The sequence below is a fragment of the Geotrypetes seraphini genome, chromosome 1, assembly GCF_902459505.1.
Source record: "Geotrypetes seraphini chromosome 1, aGeoSer1.1, whole genome shotgun sequence".
In the NCBI taxonomy this organism is placed as follows: Eukaryota; Metazoa; Chordata; class Amphibia; order Gymnophiona; family Dermophiidae; genus Geotrypetes; species Geotrypetes seraphini.
In genome coordinates, this window is record NC_047084.1 from 225,818,989 (window position 1) to 225,832,515 (window position 13,527).

The 13,527-nt window shown below is 43.0% G+C and overlaps 1 protein-coding gene across 7 annotated transcripts in view; it reads right to left on the reverse strand.

Annotated features, from left to right (window-relative positions):
* The window catches only part of WDR19 (WD repeat domain 19), a 435,717-nt gene that overhangs the window by 17,841 nt on the left and 404,349 nt on the right, over window positions 1-13,527 (reverse strand). For 6 of the 7 annotated variants that reach the window (XM_033947370.1, XM_033947368.1, XM_033947367.1 and 3 more), the window contains 2 exons: window positions 8,744-8,820; window positions 6,986-7,109 (listed from right to left, as the gene is read on the reverse strand). In XM_033947370.1, coding sequence (XP_033803261.1) covers window positions 6,995-7,109; window positions 8,744-8,820 — 192 coding nt within the window. In that variant the 3' untranslated portion in view covers window positions 6,986-6,994. Of the gene's footprint in view, window positions 1-6,985; window positions 7,110-8,743; window positions 8,821-11,618; window positions 11,652-13,527 lie in introns of those variants that run through there. The other variant, XM_033947372.1, reaches the window with a different exon arrangement.

Genomic DNA, 13,527 nt, shown 5'->3' on the forward strand with positions numbered 1-13,527 from the left:
CTTTAGTTCCCCTCAACCCTGAAGAAAGTTTCCAGTGAAACACGCATGTCAGGAGAGGTGGTTTAGTGGAAGATAACTATTGCACTGATAAACTATTTTAAAAGCTAAGTGAATGTCATTTAAAAAGTTATGAAAAGAATACAAATAAGGATTCATTAAAATTTGGACCGATGGAGATTGAAACAACCAGAAGTATGTTGTGCCTGGCTATATTCTGAAGGTCCATACAAAAATACAAAAAAGAAACAACCATAAATAATTTAAACTTCTGGCTGACTCAATCAGTAATATATATTTCACAACTATATGAGAATGGATCCAGTATTGGTATGATACACTAGTACTTGAACTTTGGTTTTGAAAGTATTGTACTAGAGTGGCTTAAGTTTTGAGCCCTGAGATCACCAGACATTGAAAGATTAGGTTACTCACCTCTGTTAATCTTCCTTCTTATAAATATCCTCTGGAAGCTTCACCTGTGGATTGTGCATCTATTCCAGCCTTGGCTGCAGAACTTAGAAATAAAACCAACTCCCTCTGCGAGGTCACCTCTGCGGACACTCCCCTTAAAGCTCAGTAGTCAACAAAGCCAGGAGGATTGAATACAAACAGGAAACACAAGAAAAAAGAGAGGAGGGTGCGGGGACTCCCCACTACAAGTCAACGCTGCTCATGATAACCAAAGAACAACGAACGCCAAAATGGGTCAAATTAGCATATCAAGAAATTGGAACATTTCCCACCTGCAAAACTGAGGAACAGGTCACTAAAGAAGACACAGTATAAAGAGGAGAAGGGGCACCACCCCGGGACCCCTCAAACCCTGTAACCTTACATAAAAGGACACTCATGGAAATCTTAGTGAGGATGATCAAAGACAGAAAGCCAACTTACCAGTTACTGGCAGACGACCTGCGAATCGGATAGAATAGATGGGCGGGTGTGAAGCTTCCAGAGGATATTTACAAGACGGAAGATTAACAGAGGTGAGTAATCTAATCTTTCATTCTTGTACAGTAACCTCTGGAAGCTTCACCTGTGGGATGTATCAAAGCAGTCCCCAAAACATCAGGGGGGGCCCCGATGCGCCCCCCGCCAGGACTGAAGCCCCAAAAGGTGCATCATGCTTGGCCACCCCATCAAGTCAGGAAAACTTGGAACAGTAGGAAGAGAGGCCCAAGCGGCCGCCCTACAAATCACATCAGGTGGGACCACACGGGATGCAGCCCACGAGGATGCCAGTCACCTGTTAGAGTAAGCCTGTACCCCAAGGGGAGGTTTCTTCCCCGCTGACACATAAGCAGCGGAAACGGCAGCATGGAGCCATCAAGAGATGGTAGCCTCGGAAGCAGACCGACCCCGACATGTGGGCCCGCCAAACAAACAGAGGGTCTGAAAGGCGAAATCATGCATGGCCTTCAGGTATCTCAAAGGAGATGTCTCACATCCAAAGACCGCAAAACACGGACCTTAGACTTGGAACCCGACTGAACAAAAGTAGGCAGCCGAACTACCTGGTTGACGTGGACTGCAGAAAGCACATGCAGAAGAAAAGAAGACACGGTCCTCAAAACAACTGCAGACTCCGTGATGCGGAGAAAAGGATCCCTGCATGATAGAGCCTGAAGCTCTGACACTCTCTGTGCAGAAGTGACCACAATGAGGAAAGCGGTCTTGATGGTAACATCTCTCAGAGAAATCCCATCCAGGGGTTCATAGAGCAGACAAGCCAGCGAGTGGATAACCAGATTCAGATCCCACATAGGACACAGCAGTCTCAAGAGAGGCTGTAGCCTCCCCGACCCCCATAAGGGAAGACACCAGAGAATCTCCCGAGTGAAGAGGGACCAAAAAATGACAGTCCCGTAATGGGGACATGGAGAGTAGAAACTGCCAGACCCTTCTTGAGGCCAGCCTACAGGAAGGCCAGAACATGTGCCACCAATGGGGCCAAAGGATCCACTTGAACCCCCGCACCCCAAGCCTGAAAGCACCTCTAGGCCTTCGCAGAGGCTGACCCCGTTGAATTGCTCTTGCTGTGAAGAAGCATGGCAATGACAGCAGAAAAGCCCCTATCCCTCAAGGCCACGTATACAATGCCATGCCGCAAGACCAAAGCGGTCTGGAACTTGAAGGGCTATTGGGTCCTGCGTGAGCAATCTCCGATGGCAAGGAAGATGCAGACCCCTCACGGAGCTCAACCACACCAGGTCTGCATACCAAGGACGGCTGGGCCAGTCTGGGGCCACCAGAAGTACCGGACATGTGTGAGATGCCACCCGGCATAGAACGCGCCCTATCAGAGGCCATGGGGAAAAGCAATACAGAAGTTCCCCTTCTGGCCACGGTTGAACCAGAGCATCGAGCCCTGTACTGCTGACCTCTCGTCGGTGGCTGAAGAACCTGTCCACTTTCCGGTTCCCCAAGGAAGCTATCAGATTGAAGGCAGGGCGACCTCACAGACGAATTATGGCTTTGAACTCTAGCCCGGACAGTGACCATTCTCCCGGGTCCAGAATCTGATGACTGAGGAAGTCTACCAGCACATTGTCCACTCCGGCCACATGAGCCAAGGACAAGGCCATCAGATGCTTCTCCGCCTAGGCAACGAGCATGAAGCCTCCAAACTCAGCAGGGGACTCATCATGCCTCCCTGACAGTTGACATAGGCAACAGCCGTCGCAATGTCCGAGAACACGCAGGGACTCCCTTGAAATCACAGCAGAGCCAGACGGATCGCTCGCATCTCCAGTCAATTGATTGACCATCTGCTCTCCAGCGAAGACCACCGGCACACTGCTCCCCAGCCAGAGAGACATGCATCCGTTGCCAGGGTCAACCAGTCCAAGACTTGCAGAGGAAGCCCTCTGTACAGAGTAACCAGGTTCAACCACCACACCATACAGCTGCTTGCTGTCGCCAACCATGGCAACTTCACCCCCAGTGCATCCCGCTGAGGATTCTGTAGAAAGATTTACAGTCCACTAATCAGTTACATAAATAAATACGTGCCTGTTAGTTTCTAGGGAAGACCATCATATCTCATCCAGGTTCAGCTTTCTTGCCTATTTAACACGACCAGACCAAGGCTAATGAAAAATACTTTTATTATGAAAATAGAAAAAATATAATTCACAAGCCAGCAGCAATATCTAAATATTGTTCACAAAATATCCGATTACATATATGAAACTCAGTACATAATTATCACAACACACTTGCTAGATAACTAAGTACAACTAATTCTTACACACACTAAACAATTCCTTATAATAATAATCCCTGATTAGCAGCAATCTATTACAGTTATCACCAAAAGTAGCTTTACAAGCCTTATCCTATATCATAATCGGATGCACTTATCTAACCCCAGCTGATAAGATAATAAGTTCCTTATCTCACCATCCAATTAGGCCTTGGTACAAAATCAGGGGAAATGGAAGACGTCTCTTCTCAGCTTAGCAGATATATCGAAATCCTTCTGTTACAGGAACAAGAGTTCATCAGCTACTGGTGCAGCTATAATTTAGGTTGGCAGCAAGGTTTCCTTGATATGATCGAATTCAGATCTGTTTAAGGTCCGATCCACTCTCTCAGACAGAGAGTCACACGAGGTAACTGTTCAGGTCTTAATTATTATAGAAGAGGTGCGTGGAGAATACCTGTGATGAGATGCGAGTTCACCTACATCCAAAACACAAACTAATTATAATTAGCACCTTTTCACTTGGATCTTGTCAGATGACTTCCTCGGACCAATCCAGAAACAGAACTTAGATGAATAGCCTTTCTGTGTAAAGTCTCATACAGGCTAGGAGACACAGGCGCCTTTCAATAGATAAGCACAGCATAGGAGTATAACTCCCCCAAGATTCACACAGTCTGAGCATGAAGGCATAGATGGATATCCTCGACTAGAATACAATTCTGGTACATACCCAGAATGCATCAGGCAGAAACAGCAAAGATGTGTTCTTCTTTCTCTTCTTGCAAGTTCAGGCTGGAATGATTTCTTGCAAATAATGGTTCAAGCTTAAATGATGGTTTAGGCTGGATGATGTCATAGAGGCCTAACCTTCAGGTGCAAATAAGGAAACACCCCTACAATTCCACCGAGACAGAAGGGACAACTGAAGAGGACAGATGCGAACTCTTGCCTATGGATCACAACTATGGTCGCCACCATGAGACCCAATGCCTGCAGATACTTCCAGACCATCAGGGCTGGAGCTGCTAACATGTCCCGAACTGCACTCCGAAGCTGAGCTTCCTGGATTCCGTCAGAAACACTTGGTTCCTGCCTGTATGGAACCGTCTCCCACGTACTCCAAGTCCTGTGTCGGCTAGGGGTGATTGTTCTTGAAATGATAACCCAGCTGAGGCTTTGTAGCAAAGTCACCACTTGGTGAACCAACAAGCGGCCTTCCTCCAAAGAGGGAGCTCTGATCAGCCAGTCGTCAAGGAACCAATGGACCAGCACACCCAGCGAGCGCAGATGGGCAGCCACCACCACCATGACTTTAGGGAATGATCTGGGCGCCGACACCAACCCGAAGGGCAGCGCTGCAAACTGGAATTGCCTCCCAAGAACATGAAACCTCTGGAATCTCAGATGATCCAGAAAAAAATCGGGATGTGGAGGTACGCATTTGAAAGGTCTTCAGGTTCAGAATAGGTCTGCAATCTTCAGAGTCCTTCATTGGCATGATGAAGTAAATCGAGTATCTCCCGGAGCCCAAGACTCCCTTTGGTACAGGCTCTATAACCGCCAGATCCAGCAACTTGCACACCGTGGCTTGCACCTTGCTAGCCCTATCCAGATTTCCCACAGGAGGGGACAGGAAGAATCTGGCGGAAAAACTGTAGTGAAAGACCTTCCCTGAGCACATTGAGGACTCACTGGTCCGAGGTTACCATTTCGGAAGGAAGGCCGAAAGCCACCCCCCGAACGGGGGGAGGGGGCCCACCAGAGACCTGGCATCATAATTTTCTCTAGGGAGGGGCAGAAGGCCGGGAGTTGGAAGACTATTGGCGCACTGCACCTCCAAAGCGAGGACTAGAGGGAGCTCCGAAACGCTGTCCTGCCACCAGGGGTACGGCAAACTGAGAAGTGTGCAGGAACGAATGAAAATCTGGACGTCCACACCCCTGGTCGGACGAGGTCTGGGAACACTGGCCATAAGGTCATCCAAACCTTGGCCAAACAGGAGTGTAGCCTTTAAAAGGGAACCTTCTCAGCTTAGCCTTTATCAGTGGTTCTCAACCCTATCCTGGGGACCCCCCAGCCAGTCAGGTTTTCAAGATATCCCTAATGAAGATGCATGAGAGAGATTTGCATACCTGTCACTTCCATTATATGCAAATCTCTCTCATGAATATTCATTAGGGATATCTTGAAAATCCGACTGGCTGGGGGGTCCCCATGACAGGGTTGAGAGCCACTGCTTTTGATGAAGGCGCACCTGACCACTGGTGAATCCAAATCATTCGCCGAGCGGACACTGAAGAAACTCCCAGCTTAGTTCAAGATGCCATAGAATGCATCTGTCAAAAAAAAAATTCAGACATGCCCAGGCCACAGGAAATGGCTGCTGCAGCTCACACTCCCGCTGTAGCGGAAACAGAAAAACACTTGAGAACAAAATTCACTCTTCTGTCCTGAACATCCTGCAGGACAACCCCTCCATCCAAGGGTAAAGAAGTACGCTTGGCAACCTGCGTCACAGCTGAATCCACAGTCGGCGGGACCAGGCACTAGATGAAGTCCGATGCCAAGGGATACAACTGTGCCATGGTCCAAGGACTCCCAGACCTCTAACAGCACTCTTGCCAAAACCGCATTGTCCATCAAGGAGGCGGACAGCAGAGGCTCAGAAATGAACATTCTGCCTGAACCACATGTTCTTAAACCAGGTTCCGTGTTCACAGTGTCCTAGAAATAAGGTCAGGCAGGCGGCTAGTCTTGAAGAGCCAGCACACCGCCTGGTGATCTGCAAGGTCTCAGAACCCATTGTTCTGGGTATCACCCAGATCCGCTAAGTTAGCCACATCTGCTGATTCCGCTGAAGAAACAGGCGACAGCAAAGGCACAGTCACCGAAGCAGAAGCAAAGGGGGGGGGTGACAAGCCGCCTGCTTTCTGTTACCCCAGCAAAGGAACAAATTGACATGCTGGCATCTGAAGGTGGAACAAACAGTTGTACTGGAGTCTGAGTGGGAGAAACAGTTAAATCTCCCCCCTTTTTTTATATAGACAGATATCTCAGATCCACAAAGTCTGGGGAAAAACAGTCATCGGCAGTCGGAGCTGCTTTGTGCATCTTATATCTCACAAGATTAGCAGACTAATGAGACTTTTCCCCGGAACTGCGCTTGCATTTCGCAGAAGCGACATCTGCGTCCAGTTTAGGTGCCCTGGAAGCAGTAATCTCGACTCTGGTGGAATTAAAGGGAGTTAGGGACTCTCAGGAGGGGAGCGTGGGATCCGCACACATCTCACTCCCCTTGCGAGTAATAGGTGGGGGCGCACATTGAGTGTATGTAATCAACAGATACCATATGAAACTTTATGAGTTGATGAAACTGTAGCCTCAAAGGTAAAAGAATATTCCAATAAATTTTGGTTTTGTAACCATTTAAAATCAAGGAGCGTTTTTGTGGGCACTCTGTACTTATAGAACTCCACTTAGCTGGAAAATGGTCATTTATATGCATTGTGTCTATATTTGTGTTTATTGACTAGAATACCAGCATTTACAAACATTCTTGCTGCCTGAAACTAGGTAGCTCCTTAAGCAAATTACCCCCTTACTGTCTAGAAAGGAATAGTCAATCCATGTATAAGAAAAACTGATCTGAGAAGATATGAATATTATACCATGGAAGTCAATAGCCACAACTTATTTCCCTGAAAATCTACCATTTTATATCACAACATCCAAACATATCTCTCCAAAACAAAATTTAAAATGCTAGGAAATACTTACCTAATAATGTTATTGCTCAACTTCTTCTATTTTGAGGTAAGGAGTGAAATCTGCTATTTTTTTCAGCTGTGCCACATTTATTCTTTCTGAACACATGGGACATGTGCTTTCTGATTCCATCAATCTTTTATGATGATAAATAGTTCATTATGATAAGATCAAAACAAGAGAATTGCAGACATGAACTGAATTTACATTCCTATGCTGCATAGCCACCAATAGCAAGAAAACAGTTCTTTGAGAGTTTGCAAGGATATGACTTGTAGTGTGTAAGAAATCTTGTACAAAGACTATATTTAAACGTTTAAAAGATCAAAGGAAGTTTATTAACTTGAAATGGTCACTGCAGGTTCATCATTAACAGCATGCATAGTCAGATAATGAAAAATTTTAATATTTCTGTAAGTTGATTTTCTTTGTCATCCAGGGCTCAGCGTATCAAAGGGAAAAAATTTAGCTGAATTAAAGTATAGGCAATGTCTCTTTGTAATTACCTAGTTTCTTTTCACAGACCCTATTCATTCTGAAAAACATACAAAGAGAATACTAGAGCAGATAAGGACCCAGGTCCATGAGCCAATCGGGGCCTTAGGCTCCACCCCCTTATATCCCAGGATACAGAGGGGGGAGCCTAAGGCCCCTCCCGGTGGCAGGAGGGCATGGGCATCCCTCCTGCCTTTTTTTCAGGGTGGGTAGGGGATGTTTGGAGGGGGCACCTGATACAGGAGTGGGCATCCCTTCTGCCATTTCACTGCCACAGGGGGATTGAGGGGGGAGTCACCATGGCAGGAGGGAGTGGGCCTCTCTCCTGCCATGGAGGTGGGGGGAGGTGGTTAACATGGTAGGAAGAAGTGGGCATCCTTCCTGCCATTTTTGTCACCGGGGGGGGGGGGGGGAATGGCCATCCCTCCTGCTGATTTTCACTAATGCGGAGGGGGGGTGTCTTCCCAGTGCTGTGTTCGTTGGAGCTCATTGGGGAGGGCCGTCATCGTGGAGGGGAGGGGGGCTTCTTTTTTTTTTTTTAATAGGGCAGATATTGTGTGTGTGTGTGTGTCTAACACGCACAGCATCTTTGCCCATAAAAAAAAGGATTCCTACTCCGAACTACTGAGTGACAGGAGGCTGTTTCCCCTGCCTCTCAGCTGTTCGGGCTTCCCCTGCTGGCTCTGCAAATCTGTGAGAGTCGCTTTCACAGCAATCAGTCGGCTGCAGTGTTGGGAATTACGACCAACATTCGTGTGACTCATTTGCATGCAAACTTTTTAGTGCATCAATAGCTCTTTCTGAATCGGCCAAAAAATCAGATCAGTGCAGACCCACAAGTTCTTACTGATTCTTAGTACATCTAGGCCTGGGTGACCAGAGAATTGGATAGAGGGAGAGCACTAGATGTGGTTTATTCAGATTTTAGCAAAGCCTTTGGCAGTGTTCCATACAGACATCATATAAAAATTGCAGTGCCCCTCAATATGGGCTCCAAACTGACAGACTGGGACAGGAACTGGTTGAATGGAAGGCGATAGAGGGTAGTGGTCAAGGGAGATCACTCTAAGGAAAGGGATGTTACCAGTGGTGTGCCTCAAGGTTCAGTCCTTGGCCTTGCTCTATTTAATATTTTTGTAATATATGGTGAATGGTATGAGGGGAAAACATTTCCTGTGCTAAAGTCAAGTGAAAAATGAAAAGATCACAGGAGAAATACCTAAAGGCTCTTAGCTTAGCTGATTTGATGCCAACAGTAAAGAAATTCTAACTTACATCTTGAATTCAGAGTAGAGAGCTGAGAAGTCACAGTGAGGGCAGACTGTCCAGTCATCTTTCACCATATGGTGACCCTATAAATTGGAAATTTTAGAAGCACGAGCATTTAGTTTCTCAGCTAATGAAGCAAAATCTCAATATATAACATAAGTAGAGTGTAATATATGTGCAGTCAAAGCAGTCTCATAGTGGTTACTTGTGATTGAGGGAGAGAAGGCTGTTTGAAAAATAGTTCCATGATACCAACTAAATTTTGTAACTAATATACAAGACAAGGCCCAAAAATATCACAAAGAAAAGCAGTAGAATGCTATGCAAGAACTAGAATGCAGATTTTTTTTGATTGCTGCTGATCTGGCTCTTTGGATTTGTGAAAGAAAAATCTCAAAGTCACTGAGGTTGGCTTCCTAATGAAACCCATACATACAGGACAATCCACCCAAATATAGGAGTTAATAACTGCATCACTCTCTATTTTGTTATGGACCTTTTCTTGAAACACTATTCAAAATAAATAATTTTCTTTCCCTCACACTCTCAGCATTCTTTTTCTCTGTGGCCCAGTACTAATATCCTGCTGGTAGCTTTCAATGCCCTTCCCCTACATTGGGCCCACTGCTCTCTGAGAGACTAACACAGCAACTCCTTAGCATGCTTAGCCCACTGGAGACTTCTGCATTTTGAAACTCTCAAAGCCATGTGCCAAGGAAGCATGCTGATACTTTAGTCTCAATTTAATGCTGACCCTCTCAGATTGTTCAGAAAGGCGGTAAAAGCTCACCTGTAATGTCCACAAGGACCTCTCCTATCCTAAACCAATGCTGACCAGACTTGTGAATTAGCCAAAACTGCCTTGTACTATAAATGGTCCCAACACCTATGTAGTAATTGTCAGAACTATCACACCAATGTAAGATTGTCCTTCTGTATATGGAATCATTCCTTTCGCTACAAGAATACTGTGCTCACTCTATTTCACTATTAGATGTCTTTAACTAACCTTTTCTTCCTAATGCTACCAGAAAACACTACCAAATTTCTCTCATCACTACCCAACATTTATTATGTATGTAAACTTGGTGCAATCGATTTGATAGGGATCAGTGAGCTCAAATGGACAGGAACTATGGTCATGAAACACAGGAAAAATGGCTACGCATTCATCCTAAATAATAAACTTTCAAAGACGGTACTAAAGAACAATGTTATCAGTGATAAAGTCATGTCAATCCATCTGCAGGGAAAGCCGATCAAGGTCACCTTGATGCAAGTATATTCTCTGACGACAGAAGCAGAAGATGAGGATGTAGAATTGTTCTACGAACAACTTCAAAATATAATAGATCAAACGCCGAAACAAGATCTTCTGATCATTATGGGGGCTTCAATGCAAAAGTAGGAAGTACATTTGAAGATGCAGTATAGGAGAAAGAAATGAAGCTGGTGATAACTTAGTTCAGTTTTGCAAAACAAAAACCAACTGTCAATCACGAATACGCATTTCCAACACCACAAACATCGCCAGTACACATGGACCTCTCCAACTGGCATGTATCAAAATCAAATTGACTACATCCGCATAGGACAGAGATGGAAATCTGCAGTTTTGACTGCAAGGACTAAACCATGAGCTGATTGTGGAAGTGACCATGAGCTTTTGACATGCAAGTTCAAGGTGAAGCATCACAAGAAGATGATCATTAGAGACCTCCTAAAATACGACACTGAAAACATTCCATCAGGCTATTGGATAAAACTAAACAGGTTTGCCTTACTTGATACAGGAGATAGAGAGCCTGAAGAGTTATGGAATTACATCAAAACTGTAATTAGTGATGAAGCTAAAAAAAACCCCCAAAAAAACACGCCAGAAGAAAAAGAAAGCCAAGAAATCACCTTAGATCTCAGGAGAAAACCAGAAAAGTAGCAGAAGAAAGAAGACAAACAAAACTATCTAGTGATAGAGAAAAAGTATCACAAATGAACCAAGTGTTTTAACATCAAGTTCGGCAGGACAAAGAACAATATCTCAAGGATATTTCTCAGAAAATTTAATCAGAACATGTAAATGGATTCGGCAAAAAAATAATAAACTTTTGTTTATAATGACAGGAGTTGCCATGCAGCTTATCTTAAAGAACTAGAAAAATAGGGACAGATTAAATTATTCATTCTGGTGGGAATACCTATGTTATATCTTTAAAATGGAAAAGTTTATGGCCATTCAGAAGGGATATTATAAAAAATTTATGGAAGTTTGGGAACCATTAACTAAATATTGTAAAGATTGATTTATTTGTATAACTGAGGAAAACATGCACATCTGGGGAGGGGGAGGGGGCATTTGTTAAGAAGTATAGAAGGGTTGATTACAAATATTTTTATGAGATGTTGTTTAATGGGAAGTGGATGGGAGAAAATAAGTCTTGTTTTTTTATTCTATTAAGTATATTGTGCTGTAATGATAATATTTTATGTAAATGCATCATCTTTTGTGCACAATTGAAGTTTTAAAAATGAATAAGGAATAAAAAAAAAAAAGAACATGTAAATGGAAAAAACAGATTAGCTTTTCAGGAGATTAAGAGATTGCGGCTAAAATTCCAACCTTGACTGGGATGCTTAAAGACGCCAATGAAATGATATTGAATGGTCCAGAAAGCATTAAAAATAGATGGAAAGAATATACTGAAAATTTATACAAACAAGGCAATGAGGATTACATTGGGGAAATTGAACTGGAAACTGAAGCCGAAGAAGAACGAGTATTTTAAAAGAAGATGTCATAACAGTGATTAAAAGCTTTATTGAAAAACAAGTCACCTGGTATCGACAGTATTCCAATTGAATTAATAAAAGGCTCAGAAGGTGCTTTCATGGCCCTCAATCGACTGTGTCAACATATCTGGAAGAAAAAATACATGGCCAACCAATTGGAGAAGATCACTATTCATACCTATACTGAAGAAAGGTCATGCCAAGGACTGTAACAACTACAGAACAATTGCATTAATGCCAAGGACTGTAACAACTACAGAACAATTGCATTAATTCCATATGCCAGCAAAATATTACTGAAAATAATACAACAAAAGCTCCAATCATACGTTGAGCAAGAACTACCCAAAGTCTTCAAATAGTTCAAAATACTGCTATTAAATTAATACACAACCGCAAAAAATTTGACCATGTTACACCGTTCTTGATTGAGTCACATTGGCTTCCTATTGCCCATCGCATTACTTTTAAAATCTTACTTTTAGTTTTTAAAACATTGACTACAAATGAACCCCAATTTATTAATAGATTACTTATTCCACATAGTACGTCACGTTCTTTAAGATCCACCAATCAAAAACTCTTAACAGTTCCATCACTAAAAGTCATCGGAACTCGTCGCCCTGACATTTTTTCTGTAATGGCCCCACAATTATGGAACAGTTTGCCCCAGTATCTTAGAGTAGAAAATGATCTGAAACAGTTTAAAAGCAGCTTAAAGAGTTTCCTTTTTAAAGATGCGTTTAATTTATAAAAGGATTATTATTAAATTTTTCCTTTTTTATCTTTTTATTTCCCTGTTATCTCCCCTACCTGTTGTTTTTTACCATACATGTTTTCTTTTATATATACGATTGTAGTTCTACCCTTTCTTTCCCCATGTATCTGTTAGTTTGTATGATTTTATTTATTATTTTGTATGATGTGTCAAATTTATGTATCCTTTAAAATTAATCTGATATATCTATTTTTTATTTGTAAATCGCTTAGCAAATTAAATTAAGCGATTCAATAAGTCAAAAATAAACTTGAAACTTGAACTTGAAACTAGTTTCAAAAAAGGTCGAGAAACAAGAGATATTATTGCCAATGTTAGCTGGATATTGGAGAAGAGAAAGAATACAAAAAACCCCTATACCTTTGCTTCATCGACTACAGCAAAGCTTTTGACTGTGTGACTGTTGTGGATCACAATAAACTTTGGAGAACTATGAATACCCAAACATGTAACTCAGCTGATAGAGAGCCTATATGAAAATCAAGAAGCTGAAGTGAAAAGTGAATACTGCAACACTGATACAGAGGGGCGTCAGGCAAGGATGTATCTTGTCACCTTACCTGTTCAACCTGTATGGTGAAACCATCTTCAGAAAAGCAAATTTGGAAGAGAGTGTCGGTTTCAAAGTTGGTGCCGAAATATAAACAACCTGCACTATGCAGATCACCAAAGAAGATATGCTGTATCTATTGAGAAAAGTCAAAGCCGAAAGTCATAACATGGGATTAGAACTGAACATAAACAAGACGAAGATCATGAACATGGAAAATGATGAAGATTTTGAGCTTGAAGGCGACAGAATAGAAGTTGTAAAGGATTTCAATCTCCTGGGCTTTTTTGTAAACAAAGAAGCAACTAGCATGGAGGAAATACTCTGCAGAATAGAACTTGTCGCTCTTCAATGAAAGCTCTCGACAAAGTATGCAAAGGCAAGGAGGTAACACTCCAAAGCTCAGACTTATCCATGCACTCTCAGTGGTCAGTTACAGATGTGAAAGTTGGACACTACAGAAACAAGACAAAGAATATTGACTCATTTGAGATTTGGTGCTGGAGAAGGATTTTAGTTGTGCCGTAGACTAACAAATCGATTCTGGAAGAGATCAAACTGGCTGTGTCACTTGAAGTCCAAATGATAAAGTTACGACTGTCTTACTTTGGTCACACCATCAGAAGAGAGAGATCACTGGAGAAAGACATCATGTTTGAAAAGATCGAAGGAACC